At 46.7% G+C, this 19,883-nt stretch overlaps 1 protein-coding gene and 1 long non-coding RNA gene across 2 annotated transcripts in view; one reads left to right on the top strand and one right to left on the bottom strand.

Moving 5' to 3' along the window:
- Window positions 1-9,701: 9,701 nt before the first annotated feature.
- Window positions 9,702-19,005, top strand: LOC144694939 (uncharacterized). The gene is made up of 4 exons (XR_013579840.1): window positions 9,702-9,752; window positions 11,275-11,349; window positions 13,969-14,053; window positions 16,313-19,005. It is a non-coding gene; the product is annotated as an uncharacterized LOC144694939 (long non-coding RNA).
- npc1l1 (NPC1-like 1) overlaps window positions 17,958-19,883 on the bottom strand; it is a 39,090-nt gene continuing 37,164 nt past the window's right edge. The window contains exon 19 of the mRNA XM_078565723.1: window positions 17,958-19,459. Coding sequence (XP_078421849.1) covers window positions 19,206-19,459 — 254 coding nt within the window. The 3' untranslated portion in view covers window positions 17,958-19,205. The remainder of the gene's footprint in view (window positions 19,460-19,883) is intronic.

The following is a 19,883-nucleotide window of genomic DNA, read 5'->3' as shown; positions in this document are numbered from 1 at the left end:
TGCCCATTTGACCATCCCATCTATATCTTCCTGTAGCCCAAGATACTCAACCTCACTGTTAACCACCCGGCCAATCTTTGTTTCATCCGCAAACTTACTAATCCTACCCCCCACATAGTCATCTATGTCGTTTATATAAATGAGGAATATTAGGGGACCCAGCACAGATCCCTGTGGTATGCCACTGGACACTGGCTTTCAGTCACTAAAGCATCCTTCTGTCATCACCCTCTGTCTCCTACAACTAAGCCAATTTTGAATCCACCTTATCAAATTACGCTGTATCCCATGTGCTTTTGCCTTCTTTATAAGTTTCCCATGTGGGACCTTGTCAAAGGCTTTGCTGAAATCCATTTAAACTACATCAACTGCACTACCCTCATCTACACATCTGGTCACCTCCTCAAAAAATTCAATCAAATTTGTTAGGCATGACCTCCCTCTGAAAAGCCATGCCAAGTATCCCAGAACAAACCTTGGCTCTCCAAGTGGAGATAGATTCTCTCCTTCAGAATTTTCTCCAGTTGTTTCCCTACCATTGACGTGAGACTCGTCACAATGACATTTGTCTGCCTGATGCTGCTGGTCAAGCCAAACTCTTCACTGGCATGAGAGAGTCAGTCCATTAGCTGCTGAAGTATGAAAGGCGTCATCATAGAGCCATTGCAGTCCAGTGGCAGGCCATTCAGCCCATCAAGTCCATGCCAGCTCTCCATAGAGCAATCCAGTCAGTCCCATTTCCCTGCTCTATCCCCGTTTCCCTGAGAGTTTATTTCCCTCGAGTGCCCATCCAATTCCCTTTTGAAATCATTCATCATCTCAGCTTCCACCACCCTCGTGGGCAGCGAGTTCCAGCTCATTCCCACTCACTATCTAAAAAAAAGTTCTTCCTCACATCTCTCCCCCGTATCTTTTGTCCAAAACCTTAAATCTGTGTTCCCCTAGTCCTTGCACCATCAGCCAATGGGAACAGCTTTTCTTTGTCTACCTTATCCAAACCTGTCAGAATCTCGTCCACCTCTATCAAATCTCCCTTCAATCTCCTTTGCTCCAAGGAGAACAACCCCAGCTTCTCCGACCTAACCGTGAAGCTAAAACCCCTCATCCCGGAACCATTCTGGTAAATCTCCTCCGCACCCTCTCAAGGACTCTCACATCCTTACTAAAGTGTGGTGACCAGAATTGGACACAATAACCAGAACTTTATAAAGGTTCAGCATAACTTTCCTACTTTTGTGCTCAATGCCTCTATTTACTGAGCCCAAGATCCCATATCCTTTTGGTAACCACTCTCTCAATGTGTCCTGTCACCTTCAAAGATGTGCGGTCATCATAGAGAGATTCTCCGATGAGGACTTGGTGCACCTCTGCCTCAGATCTCAGACATTGTTCACATTCATTCACCTCTCCCCACCTCATTGCATCACTAAGGACCTCGAAGACAGCCATGTGCCAGCTCTCTGCCCTTGCTTTTGTATAACTGGGGGTTGTGCTGTATAGCAACGGACTGTCCTGTTTTGCCTCCCCCCCCCGCCCTCCCCCGAGTCTTAGTGTTTATCTCAAACTATTTCCCTGTCGACCTCACCAAGCTTAAGGCCGGTAGGACCAGTTCTGCTTTGTATCTTTGGAATTGCTTGATCTTACCAAGACATGAACCAACAGTCTCAGGAATTGAGACTGCTTACCGTGCCCAGAATGACGGGATGCTGAAACCAGTGTGGCTTCAGGAATCCTGGCAGAGCCCGCAGACAGTTGCTTAACAGAAACATAGGATCTGCGAGACACATGGAGGCCACTTGGCCCCTCATGTCTGTGCTGGCCAACGAGGAGTTAGTGAACCAGGCTGACTCTCAGCCCCTCTATAGCTCCTACCGTCGTTTGCTGTATGCCCTTCAGCAGCGAATCAGAACAAAACACAGGACTGAAGCTCTGTGGAGCTCGGAGACCAGACTCGGTGATTTGACCGATCTAGTTGTTCACGCTGAAAGTTGGAGTACTTGGGGTACATCTCATTGAGTGGTTACAGCGCAGAAGGAGGCTTCACAGACTTGCAGCGATTAAATCAAAAACTGCGACAAAAGTGGTAATTTAAAAGTGTGCTCTCAGTAAGAGAGAGAGAGAGGGTGGGAGCAACTTCTGTGGGGTTTTTTTCTTGTGAGGAATTGCGTCGGAGTTTTCCCTGCCCCAAGGAACTTGCTGCTTGGTTTGGGAAAGTAGTCTCGCCTTTGGGGCTCCTGGCTGGAGGATTGGGTACCATTGCTTGGTGAATGTTCTGCCTTTGCTGTACCTGTAGCTCTGACACTGAGCGCTGGCATTGCCTCAGCTAACAGCATGTAAACTTTGTTTGCCTTGGGTTCGCTGAACTTTTCTTATTTATCGATTATGATCTGCACTTGTTAAACATTTCATGGATTAAGTGCAAGAAGCCCCTGACTGACTGAAGCAAATATTAGTCTTTTCAAAAACAAAATATGTTCACTTCTTTTGTATGAGTCCCAGTACTTCATGATCACTACACATCCAGCACACAAACTATCAAACTCTCCCTGACATCGATGTAGGTTGAATAACAATTGCTATCGAGCATACGAATTAGGAGCAGGAGTAGGCCATTCTGCCCCTTGAGCTTGCTCCACCATTTGATAAGACCATGGCTGATCTGATAGTGGCCTCTACTTTCCTGTCTACCCTCTATACTCTTTGCCTCCCTTGTCAGTCAAAAAACTCAGCCTTAAAAATATTCAATGACCCTGCCTCCCAGAGGAAGAAAATTCCTCAGGCTGAAGACCATCTGAGAGGAAAAATTCTCCTCATCCCCCTCTTAAATGGGAGAGCCCTTTATTTTTAAACCTTGTCCCCTAGTTTAGACTCTCCCACGAGGGGAAACATCCTGTCGGCATTGACCCTGTCAAGCCCTCTCAGGATCTTACTTGTTTCAATAAGATCACCTCTCTTTCTTCTAAACTCCAGTGGATACAGTTCCAACCTGCTCAACCTTTCCTTGCAGGATAACATCTTTATTGTAGGTATCAGTTGAGTGAACCTTCTCTGAGTTGCTTCCAATGCAATTATGTCCTTCCTTAAATAAGGAGACCAAAACTACACATAGTACTCCAGATGTGGTCTCACCAATGCCCTGTACAGCTGTAGCAAAACATCCCTACTTTTATATTCCATTCCCTCTGTTTGCAATAAAGGCCAACATTCCATTTGCTTTCCTAATCACTTGCTGCATCTGCATACTAACTTCTTGTGATTCATGTGCCAGGACGCCCAGACCCCTCTGTACCACAGAGTTCAGCAATCTCTCTCCATCTAAATAAAAATTGCATTTGTACACTGACTTTAAACATCCTGAGACATCCCAAGAGGGCACAGACGAGTGTAAGAATGTGACACCGAGCCTTATTGAGGATTTTAAGGAGCGTCTAAGGGCAGCACCGTCTTGAGACATTGTCATTACCTGGTGCCTGAGAACAGCATTATTTGCTCAAACATTTTTTTTGGCAGTATCTGTTGTTTTGAAAAAAGCAACCTTTAATTTTTTCCGTCAAATTGTATATTCCATTCTTTCGCTCCAAACCGGGCTATTTTCGGATCATCGGCGCTTGAGGGCCTGAGTGCTACTGTTCATTTTAATCGCCTATTTTGCTACTAAACTTGTATAAATGACAAGTGGTAAAATAACAACAGAACCCAAAGAACGATTTTTAATCCAACAAAATGGGTTGATAGGATGTGGAATAAATATCAGCGGATTGCGCAGAACAAGGACCATGGATTCCTCCCATCTGCTGGCAACTGTCTTAGGTTATAATAGTCTCTTCACAACCTTGGTGTCCCATTTGACTCCACAGTGAGCTTCTAAACTCGTACTCGTGTCCTCACGAGGACTGCCTATTTCCACCTCCGTAATCTCACCCGACTTCACCCCACTCAGCTCATCTGCTGCTGAAATCCTCATTCCTGCCTTCGTTACCTCTAGACTTGACGATTGCGACACACTCCTGGCTGGTTTCCCACGTTCTACCCTCCGTGAACTTGAGCACATCCAAAACTCTGCTGCCCGTGTCTTAACTCACATGGTGTCCTGTTCCGCTGTCACCCCCTGTGCTCGCTGACCTACACTGGCTCCCAGTCAAGCAACATCTTGATTTTAAAATTCTCGTCCTTGTTTCCAAATCCCTCCACGGACTCGCTCCTCCCTATCTCTGTAATCCAGCCCTCACAACCCTCCGAGATCTCGGCACTCCTCTAATTCTGTCCTCGTGAGCGTCCCCGATTTTAATCGCTTCACCATTGGCGGCTGCCTGGACCCCAGCTCTGGAATTTCCTCCCTACACCTCTCCCACCCTCTCTACCTCACTTTCCTCCTTAAAACCTACTCTTCTTCCTATTTGTTCATGGGATGTGGGTGTTGCTGGCTAGACCAACAAGCCCATCCCTAATTGCCCTTGTTCAGAGGGCATTTAAGAGTCAACCACATTGCTGTAGGCCAGACCAGTAAGGACAGCAGATTTCCTTCCCTAAAGGAACCAGATGGGTTTTTACAACAATCAGCAATGGTTTCATTAGACTTTTAATTCCAGATTTTTGTTGGATTCAAATTTCAGGGATTCGAACCTGAGTCCCCAGAGTATTACCCTGGGTCTCTGGAATTCTAGTCCAGTGATCATACCACTATACCATTCCGTCTGTGACCAAACTTTTGGTCACCTGACCTAATATCTCCTTACGTGGCTTGGGGTCATACTTAGTTTTATAATGTTCCTGTGAAGCACCTTGGGGAGTTTCATTACATTAAAGGAGCTATGTAAACATAATTGCTGTTGAAGTTGCTGCTTGAATCTACCAGTAGAAACATTAAAATAATCCCAAAAGCAATCTATACACTCATCATATTATTTATCCCTTGATGGCGGTTCAATAGCTCATATATTCCTTGTCACAGAAACCACTAGGAGTTTAATCTCCCCATAACCTTTAGTTTTATTCCCAGACAGGTAGCTGCTTTCTGAAGGTGACACTTAAGACAGCCTAAGCTGTTTTCCAAGGGAGCCTGTACCTTCTAACCTGTTGTCATACTTTTTATTTCAAACCGAGATCTCTAATTTCATTTCGGTTCCCTGCCTGGCAAAATGACAAGCTCATTCCCTCTCTTTGCCTGTCCCCTTAGAACCCCCAGGGATAGAATCACCCTCTTCATTCCTCTAATCCATCATCCACACTTTCGAAAGCGATTTTTCCCAGCTCCCACAGAACACGATTAATGCCTCTTCACTTGTAACCCATACCGCGAGGAAACAATTTGACTGCAACTCAGTCGTCACAACTTGTTCCTTTGCTTGTTCCTTTTGGAGATTATCATCAGCTGTCTTGGAATTTGACCCAGTGACAGTGAAGGAACGGCAATATATTTCCAAGTCGGGATGGTGAGTGGCTTGGAGGGGAATTTCCAGGTGATGGTGTCCCCATGTATCTGCTGCTCTTGTCCTTCTAGATGGCAGAGGGTGTGGGTTTGGAAAATGCTGTTGAGGGAGCCTTGGTGAGTTTCTGCAGTGCCTCTTGTAGATGGTACACACTGCTGCCACTGTGCATCGGTGGTGGAGGGAGTGAATATTGAAGGTGGTGGATGGGGTGCCAATCAAACGGGCTGCTTTGTTCTGGATAATGTCAAGCTTCTTGAGTGTCGTTGGAGCTGCACTCATCCAGGCAAGTGGGGTGTATTCCATCACACTCCTGACTTGTGCCTTGTAGATGGTGGAAAGGCTTTGGGAGTCAACATGTGGGTTACTCTCCACAGGATTCCTAGCCTCTGTAACTGGACCTGCTCTTGTAGCATTTATATGGCTGGTCCAGATCACCCCCAGAATATTGATGGTGGGGGATTCAGTGGTGGTAATGCCATTGAATGTCAAGGGATGTGGGCTTTAGAGTCACATCGAGGCAGCAACCAGCCAGAGAAACCTTGTCCAGCAGAACACAGGAGCCAGAGCTGTGCAAATGTGCCCTGAGCACTTGATAGTTGTAACCCAGATTAGATTGATGATAAGAGATCACCCTGGGGGTGGATGCTGGGGATGTCAAGCATTCCTCAACAGTGTGGCGAACACCTCCAGAGCTACACCTGGTGCTTTCATCTCAAACCTGCTCCGCTAGCATTCCTGTGTTGTTCCATTCATCGAGGGGCTTCCATTCACATGCCCTTTCATTTCCTTAATTCCTCCAATACTGCTTTCCAATGCTTAGGGCACCCCATATTCATTGCATGCATACAAAGACAATTTGCATTTACCCAGTTTTTTTGATCCATTGACGGGATGTGGGCGTTGCTGGCTGGGCCAACATTTATTGCCCTTCCCTAATTGCCCTTGAGAAGACCATAAGACATAGGAGCAGAAATTAGGCCATTTGGCCCATCGAGTCTGCTCCGCCATTCAATCATGGCTGATAAGTTTCTCAACCCCATTTTCCTGCCTTCTCCCAGTAACCTTTGATCCCCTTACCAATCAAGAACCTATCTATCTCAGTCTTAAATACACTCAATGACCTGGCCTCCACAGTCTTCTGTGGCAATGAATTCCATAGATTCACCACTCTCTGGCTAAAGAAGTTTCTCCTCATCTCTGTTCTAAAAGGTCTTCCCTTTACTCTGAGGCTGTGCCCTCGGGTCCTAGTCTCTCCTACTAATGGAAACATCTTCCCCACGTCCACTCTATCCAGGCCTTTCAGTATTCTGTAAGTTTCAATCAGATCCCCCCTCATCCTCCTAAACTCCATCGAGTATAGACCCAGAGTCCTCAAATGTTCCTCATATGTTAAGCCTTTCATTCCTGAGATCGTTCTTGTGAACCTCCTCTGGACCCTCTCCAGGGCCAGCACATCCTTCCTGAGATACAGGGCCCAAAATTGCTCACAATATTCTAAATGTGGTCTGACCAGAGCCTTATAAAGCCTCAGCAGCACATCCCTGCTTTTATATTCTAGTCCTCTCAAAATAAATGCCAACATTGCATTTGCCTTCCTAACTACAGACTCAACCTGCAAGTTAACCTTAAGAGAATCCTGGACTAGGACTCCCAAGTCCCTTTGCACTCCAGATTTCTGAATTCTCTCCCCATTTAGAAAATAGTCTATGCCTCTATTCTTCCTACCAAAGTGTATGACCTCACACTTGCCCACGTTGTATTCCATCTGCCACTCTTTGCCCATTCTCCTAACCTGTCCAAATCCTTCTGCAGCCTCCCCGCCTCTTCAATACTACCTGTCCCTCCACCTATCTTTGTATCATTTGCAAACTTAGCCAGGATGCCTCAGTTCCTTCATCTAGATCATTAATGTATAATGTGAAAAGTTGTGGTCCCAACACTGACCCTTGCGGAACTCCACTAGTCACCGGCCGCCATCCTGAGAAGGACCCCCTTATCCCCACTCTCTGCCTCCTGCCAGACAGCCAATCTTCTATCCATGCTTGTACCTTGCCTCTAACACCATGGGCTCTTATCTTACTGAGCAGCCTCCTGTGCGGCACCTTGTCAAAGGCCTTCTGGAGGTCCAAGCAGATAACATCCATTGGCTCTTCTTTGTCTAACCTACTCGTTACCTCCTCAAAGAATTCTAACAGATTTGTCAGACATGACCTCCCCTTGATGAAACCATGCTGACTTTGCTCTATTTTACCATGCACTTCCAAGTATTCTGAAATCTCATCCTTAATAATGGACTCTAAAATCTTACCAACGACCGAGGTCAGGCTAATCGGCCTGTAATTTCCTGTCTTTTGCCTCACTCCCTTCTTAAACAGGGGGATTACATTAGCGATTTTCCAGTCCTCTGGGACCCTCCCTGACTCGAGTGATTCCTGAAAGATCACCACTAACGCCTCCACTATCTCTTCAGCTATCTCCTTCAGAACTCTGGGGTGTAATCCATCTGGTCCAGGTGATTTATCCACCTTCAGACCTTTCAAGAAGGTGGTGGTGAGCTGCCTTCTTGAACTGCTGCAGTCCATGTGGTGTAGGGAGGGAGTTCCAGGATTTTGACCCAGCGACAGTGAAGGAACAGCGATATATTTCCAAGTTAGGATGACGAGTGACTTGGAGGGGAACTTCCAGGTGGTGATGTTCCCATGTATCTGCTGCCCTTGTCCTTCTAGATGGTAGTGGTCGTGGGTTTGGAAGGTGCTGCCTAAGGAGCCTTGTTGAATTCCTGCAGTGCATCTTGTAGATGGTACACACTGTTGCTACTGTGTGTCAGTGGTGGAGGGAGTGAGTGTTTGTGGATGGGGTGCCAATTCCATATTGCTGATACAATAAAATGTCTGAATTTTCAGTGTTATCAACTGAAATTTGCTGGCCAGCCAAAAAATGATGGCGACTGAGTTCTTGAACAAAGAGGCCGGTTTTAAGCTGTGACCTAGAGGAGGAAGGAGAGGGAATCACCTCACGTCTTCCACACAACCACTGCAGAGCTATCCTGCCGCAGCACACAGCAGTCGAGCATGACCTGTTTGACATTTAAGCGGATGTGCTTGTTGCCGGGTGCTCTGACCAGCAGAAAGCTGCCTCAGAAAGCACCTAAGACAGCAGGAGCACTGAAGGGCTGGAGAGAGGCAGCAGGGGGCTGCTCACTGGGACCGGCCTCCTCACTGAGGTAACCGCCCCCTCTGGCTGGCCTCTCTGACTCCCAGGCACCACTCACTTCATTCCAGGAGCACCAGTAAGAACAGTAGATCACGAGAGCAGGCATGTAGGTTACCTGCCATATAAAGCGTGGGTATAGAATGGGAACAGCGCAGAAGGAGGCCATTCCATTCAGCCCGTTGAGACTGTGCTGGCCCTCTGTAAGAGCATCCCAGCTCGACCCACTCCCCCCTCCGCCTTTCCCCTCTCCCGCTGCATTTTTTTCTTCTTTCAGGTAATTCTGTTTTGGAAGTCGTGACTGAATCTGGCCTCAGCCATGCTCTCAGAAGCAGACGGAGGCGGGCGATTTCTGAGTTTCTGCTCGCCTCGCGATGAGGAGAACTCACCTCTGAATTGTGAGAGGAACCCGTTTTTGGAAAATTGGAACGGCATTGAATTTCAGACGTTCTTCCCCCCAAGTTAATTTTAACAGTTTGCAAGACCTCATCAAGATAACTCACCTGTTTTATTTTGAAAGACTGCAAAGTTGTGATAAGAAAGAGTCATCAAGGACAATTTCACCAACAAATCCATCTGAAAGAACTTCCAGATCTATTGTGACCAGAATTCTGTTACATCAACAGCGCTGAGATATTTTTGAATCTTATTCTTTTAAAAGAAACGCTCCCATCCTCCAGCCTCTGCAGATGGGTTTTTACGCCAATCCTGTAGTTTCTTGATCATTACTGATACAGCTTTTTATTCCAGATTTATTAAATTAACTGAATTTAAGTTCCCCTAGCTGCCATGGTCAGATTTGAGCCCATGTCTCTGGATCATTAACCTCTGCATTTACTAGTCCAGTAACATAACCGCTATACTACTGTACCCCAGCAGGGTGAAGCTGTTCAAAGGACAGAAAGATTGTTACGCATCTTTGGGTGTGAGAATTCAAGAAAATATTTTGTATTCGTGTTTGTGGCCAATGATTGCAACTCTTGGGTGCACTATTTCAAATATGGACCCTCCATTCTGGATGACCTCCATCTAACCTTTGTTTTTCCTTTTTTTTGTCGCTTTAGAACATTACAATTCTCCCGGGACCGTACCTGACAGGCAGTCACCTGTACAGTGAGTACCTTCAATAACAGTCACAATCAACAAAATCATAAAACGATTACAGTACAGGAGGCCATTCAGCCCTGTGTGTCTGTGCTGATTCTCTGCAAGAGCAACTCACCTAGCCCTCCTCCCCTGCCTTTCTCCCCCATCCCTACAAATTTTTTCTCTTTAGATAATGATCCAGTTCCCTGTTAAAGGCTGCAATTGACCCTGCTTCCACCACACTCTCAGGCAGCGCCTTCCAGACTCTAACCACTTGCTGCATGAAAAAGTTTCTCCTTATGTCTCCATTGTTTCTTTGGCCAATCACCTTAAATCGGTGTCCTCTGGTTCTCGATCCTCCCACCAATGGGAACAGTTTCTCCCTATCTACTCTTTCCGGCCCCCTCAGGATTTTGAACACCTCTATCAAATCTCCTCTTAACCTTCTCTTCTCCAAGGAGAACAGCCCCAGCTTCTCCCATCTATCCTCGTAACGGAAGATCCTCAACCCTGGAACTGTTCTCATGAATCTTTTCTGCAGCTTCTCTGATGCCTTCCCATCCTTCCTAAAGTGCGGTACCCAGAACTGGATGTAGTACTCCAGTTGAGGCAGAACCAGTATTTTGTACAAGGTTAACATAACTTCCTTGCTCTTGTACTCTATGCCCAGTGCCCCATATGCTTTATTAATCATTTTCTCAACCTGTCCTGTCACCTTCAATGATGTATGCACATTATACCCCAGGCCCCTCTGTTCCCTGCACCCTCTTTAGATTTGTACTCTTTATTTTATATTGTCTCTCTATGTTCTTCCTACCAAAGTGAATCACTTCACACTTCTCTGCATTGACTTTTATCTGCCACTTGCCCGCCCATTCCATCAGCTTGTCTATGTCCTCCTCGACTTTATCACTATCCTCGGATGATTCCGCGGACCCAGCTACGGTTTCCATGGTGATGCTGTATGCTTCCCTCATGGGCATCGGACTGCGGGACAGATATTGAAGTGGTTCGTTTTTGCCTCGGGAACCGCAGCAGATCTGAGCTGCGCCAATGACTTCACCTCACCGAGCGGGGCAACATCCAAAGTGCCACACGACCTTTGCAGTAGCTGATTTGATCAACGAGGGGGTGGTCACGCCGAGGCCGGTGCTCTGTTCTGACAAAGGTTGGCAGGCAATGGTTAATCGGGGCGAGAGGCACTTCAGAGTTCTGAAATTTGTGTCGGCGGGGGGAGGGGCGGCTACGAGCGGGCACCAAGGTACCTTCCCTCAGGCTCGGGATGGGTCCCGTAGACCCCTATCTCAAGCCGCTCTCGACCTGATTCACCAAGGCATGGCACTCGGGTGGGCAAGAGCCGCCCATCCCTCCGCTCACTGTTGCTGTTGATCGGGGTGGTGAGTTGAATTTGAACAAAGTGATAAACTTGAGATCAGAATTTGAGTGAACCGCCGATTGTTGACGGGGAAGCCATTCCGCCTCTGTTTTACACCTAATTAAGCCTGATCTACTTTTCACCTCTCCCACCTTTGACCAATGGCCCTAATAGAAGACCAGAGGCTCCTGCCAATCCACAGTTACACAAATGAATCTTCGGCTGTGAGGCAAAGTGGAATCGTTCCAGGTGAGGAATTTGCCATCTTATCTTATTCTTTCAAATCAATCAAAGCCATTGGGTCTAACGTCTACTGTTAGATAGGATTCCACGATTGGGCAGCACTTGTTGAACAATCCTGAGTGCACTAACTAGCAACCAATTTAAGATAATCAGTCAAACTCATAGCTTGGCTCATTTACGTCTGTTAGAAGCGACATACACTCATACACAGATATGCACTCATACATACTCTGCAAACAAAAGTAATATGTTCAAGCCTTGCACCGTTTTTGAGTAACCCGGAGCTTGGAGTTCTTTGTCCATGGCAAAGCCTCGGCCAATCAGAGTCGACTTGCCAACTGATCAGTACCTTTTTTCTCCTGTGGTATAAATTGTTGTGATTGTTTGTTTGAAATTTGGCATTCTTGCATTTGTCCTGATGAGTGCTTCGGCAACATATCTTTCTTTTCAGCAATATTCAGGGATGTACTGAATGGTAACACCACAACAATAAAGTGTTCCATGTCGGAAAACGGGGGAAAATCAGCGTGACCATAGAATCATAGACAGTGAGGCACAGAAGGAGGCCATTCAGGCCATTGAATCTGTGCCAGCCCTTTCAAAGAGCAATCCAGTTGGTCCCACTCACCTGCTCTCTGCCCCAATCTCTGCAATTTTATCTCCCTCAAGTACTTACTTAATTCTCTTCTGAAGGCTGCTGTTGAACCTGATTCTACTGCCCGATCGGGCAGTGCATTCCTAATCTGAAACATTTGTTCCAGAAAGGTTTTTCCTCATGTCCCCTCTGGCTGTTTTGCCAATCACCTTGAATCTGTGCCCTCTGGTTCTCGGCCATGGCAAACAGTTTCTCCTTCGTTCCTCCATGTAAACCCTCCATGCGGCTCAAACACTGGCACAATTTGGTTATGTGCCAGTGGGGACTTCAAATATTTGTGGCGGAATTGTAAGTTGTCATTTTTGAAGGATCGGTTTGCAATTTTTCTCCAAAAACAACTTGTGTTCAATGTAGCAAGTTGCCCCATGGTGCTTCACAGGAGCATTGTCAAGCAAAGTTTGACCCCGAGCCACATAAGGGAGATATTAGGTCAGATGACCAAAAGCTTGGTCAAAGAGGTGGGTTTTAAGGAACGTCTTAAAGGAGGAAGATGAGGTAGAGAGGGGGGAGAGGTGTAGGGAGGGAATTCCAGAGCTTGGGGCCCAGGCAGCTGAAGGCAGGGCCACCAATGGTGGAGCGATTAAAATCGGGGATGCTCAAGAGGCCGGAATTAGAGGAGCGCAGATATCTCGGAGGGTTGTGGGGGCTGGAGGAGATAACAGAGATAGGGAGGGGTGAGGCCATAGAGGGATTCGAAAACAAGGATGAGAATTTTAAAGTCAAGGTGTTGCTCGACTGGGGGCCAGTGTAGGTCGGCGAGCGCAGGGGGTTAGGAGAACGGGACTCGGCATGAGTTAAGACACGGGCAGCAGTGTTTTGGAGGTTAGAATATGAGAGACCAGCCAGGAGTGTGTTGGAATAGTCAAGTCTAGAGGTAACGTAGGCAGGGATGAGGGTTTCAGCAGCAGTTGAGCTGAGATGGAGTGGACTCAACAATGTTCTGGAGGTGGAAATAGGCGATCCTAGTGATGGTGCAGATATGTGGTCGGAAGCTCACCTCAGGGCCAAAGATAACACCAAGGTTGTGAACAAGCTGGTTCAGCTTCGGACAGTCGCCAGGGAGAGGGATGGAGTCGGTTGCTAGGGAACGGAGTGTGGAGCGGGGACCGAAACCAATGGCATCAGTCTTCCCAATATTTAATTGGAGGAAATTTCTGCTCATCCAGTACTGGATGTCGGATAAGCAGTCTGATAACTTAGCAGCAGTGGAGGAGTTGAGAGAGGTGGCGGTGAGGTAGAACTGGATGTGGTCAGCGTACATAGGAAACTAAAGCTGTAATTTTGGATGATGTCACTGAGGGGCAGTACGTAGATGAGAAATAGGAGGAGGCCACGGATCGATCCTTAAGGGACACCAGAGGTAACAGTGTGGGAGCAAGAGGCGAAGGCATTGTAGGTGATTCTCTGGCTACAATTAGATAGGTAAGAATGCAACCAGGTGGGAGCTGTCCCAGCTGGACGACAGTGGAGAGGCGCTGGAGGAGGGTGGTGTGGTCAACCATGTCAAAGGCTGCAGACAGGTGGAGAAGGATAAGGAGGGATAGTTTACCTTTGTCACAGTAACTTAGGCTGTCATTTATGACTTTAAAGGAGCTGTTTCGATTCTATGGGAGGGAGCCTGATAGGAGGAATTAAAAAAAGAGTTCCGGGATAGATGGGAACGGATCTGGGAGGTGACAACACATTCAAGGATGTTGGAGGGGGAAGGGAGGTTGGTGATGGGACGGTGGTTCACTGGGATGGTGGCGTCAAGGGTTTGTTTTTTGAGGAGAGGGGTGATGATGGAAGATTCGAAGGCTGGGGGGGGGCAGTGTACCTGAGGGAGGAGAACTGTTTAAAGACTCATTCTCCCAGATCCAATTAACAAGCCTTGCGACTGAAAAGATAACAAGCTTTTGAGTTTAGAAACATCCTCTGTGCATTAACTGATTGACCGACGTTAAAAGGAAATTTTTCAAACTCCTTTCCAGGCATTGTAGCAGCATCAATATTTATCATCTTTCTGCTGGGGCTGTATACCATTCTGTGGAAATGCATGAGCTTTGAGGTGAAAAGGTGAGAGCCCTGGCGACAGTTTGATGTGTTTGTCACTGTTCAACTTAAATCAATCGTGAGTAAATTAAAAGCACTCGTCTTTCTCCTCCCCACCTCAGGACGCTCCAGAGTCCTTTACAGCCAATCAAGTGCTATTGAAGTGTTGTAATGCAAGAAATGCAGCAGGCAATCTGCGCATAGCAAGCTCCCACAAACAGCAATTTGATGATGACTAAATAATCTGTCTTGGTGATTTTGGTTGAGGGATAAATATTGGCCAGGACACCGGGGAGAACTCCCCCCAGCTCTTCTCCAAATAGTGCCAAGGGATCTTTTACATCCACCTGAGACAGCAGACTTCAGTTTAATCTCTGACTCTTCCTCAGAACTGACACTGTGTCGGCCTACATTGTGCATTCCAGTTCCAGAGTGGGCCACGACTCTCTGAGAGAGGCAATGAGAGTGGCACTGACGGGTTGGGGGCTTTAATATTGGGTTTGCTTTTGTTTAGATTCCAGCAGAGTGCTTAGAAGCCAGCTGCTGAGCCTTACACTCTCTCCATCTTCCTTACCAGGGGCAATCTTGTGGTCCCACACAAACCTGGATGGACAATGGAATTTGGACAAATTCTTAGGCTGGTTGGGAAATTGGCTGAGTGACAGGGGACAGAGTAGGGATAATGGGCAGGGACTTTAATTAGCAAGGAGCTGTGTCAGGGACTCGACTATCCATGATATTTATTAATGACTTTGGTGGGATATGAAGCCACATGTCCAGGTTTACTGATGACATGATAGGCAGCATTGTAAGCAGTGTAGATGGAAACTTAAAATTACAGACAGTGAAAGATTAAGTGAATGGGTAAAACAGTGACAAAATGGCTCTTAGTGTAGGCAAATGTGAGGTCATCCACTTTGGACCCAAAAGGGTAGAACAGGAAACTTTCTACATGGTGAAAAGCCGGAAAGAGTGGAGATCCAAACAGACTAGGGGGGGGGGGGGTGGGTCCAGATACATCGATGATTAAAATGTCACGAGCAGGTACAGAAAACAATCATTAAGACTAATGGAATGCTGGACTTTATATTTAGAGGATTAGAATACAAGGGGGTTGAGTCATACTTCAGCTATACAAAGCCCTGGTTAGACCACACCTGGAGTTACTGAGAGCAGTTCTGGGCACCACAGCTTAGGAAGGACATATTGGTCTTGGAGGGACTGCAGTGTAGATTTACCAGAACGATACCTGGATTCCAAGGGTTAAATTATGAGGAGAGGTTAACCAAATTAGGGTTGCATTCCCTAGAATTTAGAAGGTTAAGGGTGATTTGATCAAAGATTTCAAGATATTAAGGGGAACGGATGGGAGTAGATAGAGAGAAACAATTCCCGCTCTAAACTAAAACTGGGGGCAGACTCTAAAAATGAGAGGCAGACCTTTCAGGAGTGAAATTAGGAAACACTTCAACGCACAAAGGGTGGTAGAAGCTTGGAACTCTGTTCTGCAAATGGCAATTGATGCTAGATCAATTGTAAACTTTAAAACTCGGGTTGATAAAATGTTGTTATCAAAAGGAATAAGGGACAAAGACAGGTATATGGAGTTAGGTCACAGATCAGCCATGATCACATTAAGGCTTGAGGCCTGTTCCTATGTGTTCAAGTGTGCTTTATGTTTTAGGTCATTTACCTGGCACTTTGCATCATGAAATTTGAATTTTAAGAAGGAACTGAATTATAATGTTGGCAACAATACCTTCTAATATTCCAGCTGGTGGTAGTGCCTAGCAAGCTTCCACAGCAGCAATGGAACAATGACCAGATAATCTGTTTTTGTGATGTTGGTTAAGGGGCATAAATATTGGAGAACTCCCCTGTTCTTCTTTGAAATAGTCCCATGGGATTTCTTACATCCACCCAAGAGCACGGATGGAGTCTCGGTTTTAATTCTCGCCCGAAAAGCAGCACCTCTGACACAGTGGCATTCCCTCAGAGCTGCAGCGGAGTGTCAGCCTAGATCGTCATGTTCAAGTCTCTGGTGTGGGGCTTGAACTGACAACATTCTGTATCAGGGGGCGAGAGTGCTACCCACTGAGCCACGGCTGACCCTGTGTGAAGCTTGTGAGCCAGCCGCCCATCTAGTATCGCTCCGCATTCAAGCCGACTTGAACCGTTAACTCACTATTGCCTGGTTTGATTGGATGTCACTTCTTCTGGCAGGCAATTCTGTTGATGTCTTTTTGAAATACTTTCACTCTCCCTCCTTTTCTCTGTCTGCAGGTACAAAGGGAGCAGAAGGCCAAAGCAGAAGATTCATCGTTCAGGCATGGTTTCCTGCTGATGGAAGGTTTTGCAATGCATTGTGCTGAATCCTGAGATGCCTCAATTTCGACCACTTCCTGCTTGCCTGGGGAACTGAACGAACCTGCATTGCTCATCACTGCAACACTTCAAACGGAAACATACTTGCCTCTGCTAATCTGAAATCGCCAAGAGCATGTCCTGTCCTTCTACTAGTTCAGTCTAGCACCACAAATTGTCCATTAGCAGAAGGCGCCTATCTAGGTGTGAGTGGAAGCAAAATAAAATGAGAGAATGGAACACCCAAAGAATTTTAAGTTTTTATGGGGGTGCTGGTGCGATGTCAGGTATGTGGGCTGTGCGTCCCAGCGATTGGCTGGTTGAATCAAACAGCATGTCCCATTGGTTGTTCATAATAGGCAGAGCACAGACCGTACCTCAACTAACCCACACTTGCAAAACCCAAAACAAAACTGTTAGATGTGATTCCGCGATTGGGCAGCACTTGATGAACAATCCTGAGTGCGCTAATAGCTACACTAACAACCAATTTAAGAGCTCGTAACGTGGCTCATTTACATCTGCTAGAAGCGACATACGTTCAAAAGCAGGGACCCATTCTCTGCAAATAAAAGGAATATGTTCAAGCCTTTCCCCTTTTTTAAATTACTCAGGAGCCCAGGGAGCCTCTCCATTCCCGTTTCCCCATGGCAACACCTCGGCCAATCAGTTTCTCCTGCAGTATAAATTGTTGTGGTAGTTTGGAATTTGGCATTCTTGCGTTTGTCCAAATGAGTGTAAGACGAAAAGCTTTCGCAATACGTCTCTCTTTTCAGAAATTTGTAATTTTTTTTTAATAAACCTGATTTTATGTATTTACAACAGCTGCTTTTATTGAAAATGAAGAAAAGGAAAGTTGAGTCTGAAAACTGGCTGATTAGCATAGCCTGTTGTTTGCTAAGTTGGCTCGTCGACTTGTTCTGACTCTCCCAGCGTTCACTTGTTCAATCGGTTGTCGAATTGAATTTGTTGGCCCTGGCACGGGGCGAGTGAATGTTTGTTTGTTGTGTTTATCCTGTCTTGTACAGCCTGGCACTATTGTCTGGACTATCATAGGAGGGTTGGGTACCATCAATGCTGGCACCAGTTGATTGATGCCCATATAGGCTCACCTGAGCAGCAGGCCAGTCAGGCGGTGACCCCTGAGAGACCAGCTGGATAATGGAATGGAGAACGCTGTGTCCTAGTTTGGTGGAGAAGCCAGGTTATGGAGCTCTGCAAATAAACGTCGATGGGTAACGTGAGCGGGAAAAAACTGTGGCAGATGGAGTTCAATGTGGGAAAGTGTGAGGCCATTGCCATTGCTGAATCCCCACAATCAACATCCAGGGGGTTACAATTGGCAAACCAGTCAGGCTTTTCCAACAATCCAACAGCTTTGTGGTCACTTTTACTGGTGGCGGAGAATATAACCACTAGGATAGTGTAACCAACTTCCCCCCAATGCTGACTGGCATTAGTTGTCTATTAATTACATCTAATTTTATGCAGGTGGTGGACATGAACTGGTGATTCATTTGCGCCCCTACAGATAGACACAGACTGAAACTGCAGCCATTTGGTTAGGCAGTATATGCATATAATGCGTAACTCTGCAAATAAATATAAAAGTGGCAAGATAGATTCCAGTTCTATCCTTCACCAAGTGACTTTCTGGAATACAACAGGCAAAGAGTGCAAAAGCAAGGATGTTCTGATAAACCTGTATAAAACACTGGTTCGACCTCAACTGGAGTATTGTGTCCAGGTCTGGGTACCACCCTTTAGGGAGGATGTGAAGGAATTGGAGAGAGTGCAGAAAAGGTTCATGAGAGTGGTTCCAGGGATGAGAGGCTTCAATTGTAGGGTGAGAAGAGAAGGTTGAGAGGATATTTGCTAGAGGTGTTCAAAATAGTAAGTCTGGATGCAGTAGATCAGAAAAACTGTTCCCATTGATGTTAGAGCGGAGATGAGGAACCATTTTGGTTTTAAGCACCTGAGTTGTTGCGATGTGGAATACACTGCCTGAAAAACTGGTGAAGGCAGGTTCAACAGTAATTTTTTTTTAAAAATTGGATAAATACTTGAAGGGGAAACATTTGCGGGATGCTGGGAAAGAACAGGGGGTGAGGGGGACGGGATGCAGCTAATTGGCTAGCTCTTCACAAGAGGCAGCATAGACATAATGGGCTGAAGGGCCTCCTTGTGTGCTGTGTGGTACAATGATCTTAATTCAATCTATCTGCTTGGCTGTAGCCATGGAAAGCTGAGGAGAAAATATGGGTGCCAGTGGGAAGCGAACAATGTTGCTGTTTTCTTAATGATGGACAGGAAGCCCCACACATTATTCAGGTGAACTGCCGGAGAATGTGTCGGAACGAGTTGGGGGAGGTTGTGAGTGTGGGTGCCATTGCGGCATGGTGCTGAAATCTAACCGGTTCCCAGAAAAGGAGGTGAAGGGGCTATCACGGTTTTGTGATAGAGCTGCTGTGTCAGGCAGTATTTTGAGGGGGGGGGAGTTGGAAGCAGTGGCGAGGGGGAGTTCTGTTGGACCCAGACCCTTGTAGGCTACAGCGGAGGTAACTGCGATCCATTTCCTTGCTGCATCTTAGGGCAGGCTGGGAATGTTGAGGCAGGTGAAGTTAAATGGAATTCATTCAGCGTGATTTGGGATAACTGAAAACGGTGGCTGTTTTCACAGGCCAGTTCGCAGTGATGCCAACACTGGGGAATGTCCGGGGCTTGTGGCATGTTGGCTCATGCCTGGCACAGAGGGCTCAGGAGCAGCTCGGGTCCCTGCACTTCTTTCTCGAGAGCCGTGCTTAAAAAGGCTTTAAAATGAAGTGGCTGTGGAGTCCGTATTCGCCGAGGCGAATTCTTCTGCTGAAGTGTCTTCGCTGCCCCTGGGGACCGTATGTTCCTCTGTCTTGGCTGTCCCATTGCATTGTGCCGTTGACCTCTCATTCTTCTCTTCGGCAGGTCCTTCAAACCCGAGGTTTTGATAGTAACTATTGGAGCATGTTTTCTCTGGCAGTGGCTCCTTGAATTGGCGTTCCTGCAGTAAGGCAACCGTGTTGATGCTCGGCCCTGTAAATAGAAACATGAAATGTGTGATTCAATGCCCGACCACAGCTAGAGGGCCCTGTTTCCCTTAGAATATTTAACGTGCTTATAGGGAGGTTTTTTTTTAAATTCATTCGCTGGATGTGGGCTTCACTGGCTAGGCCAGCTTTTATTGCCCATCCCTAATTGCCCCTTGAGAAGGTGGTGGTGAGCCGCCTTCTTGAACCGCTGCAGTCCATGTGGTGTAGGTACACCCACAGTGCTGTTAGGGAGGGAGTTCCAGGATTTTGACCCAGCAACAGTGAAGGAACGGCCGATATATTTCCAAGTCAGGATGGTGAGTGGCTTGGAGGGGAACTTCCAGGCGGTGGTGTTCCCCTGTGTCTGCTGCCCTTGTCCTTCTAGACGGTGGCAGTTGTGGATTTGGAAGGTGCTGCCTAAGGAGCCT

This window comes from Cetorhinus maximus, chromosome 20 (assembly GCF_964194155.1).
Source record: "Cetorhinus maximus chromosome 20, sCetMax3.hap1.1, whole genome shotgun sequence".
NCBI lineage: Eukaryota > Metazoa > Chordata > Chondrichthyes > Lamniformes > Cetorhinidae > Cetorhinus > Cetorhinus maximus.
This window is presented reverse-complemented; position numbering and strand designations above follow the sequence as displayed.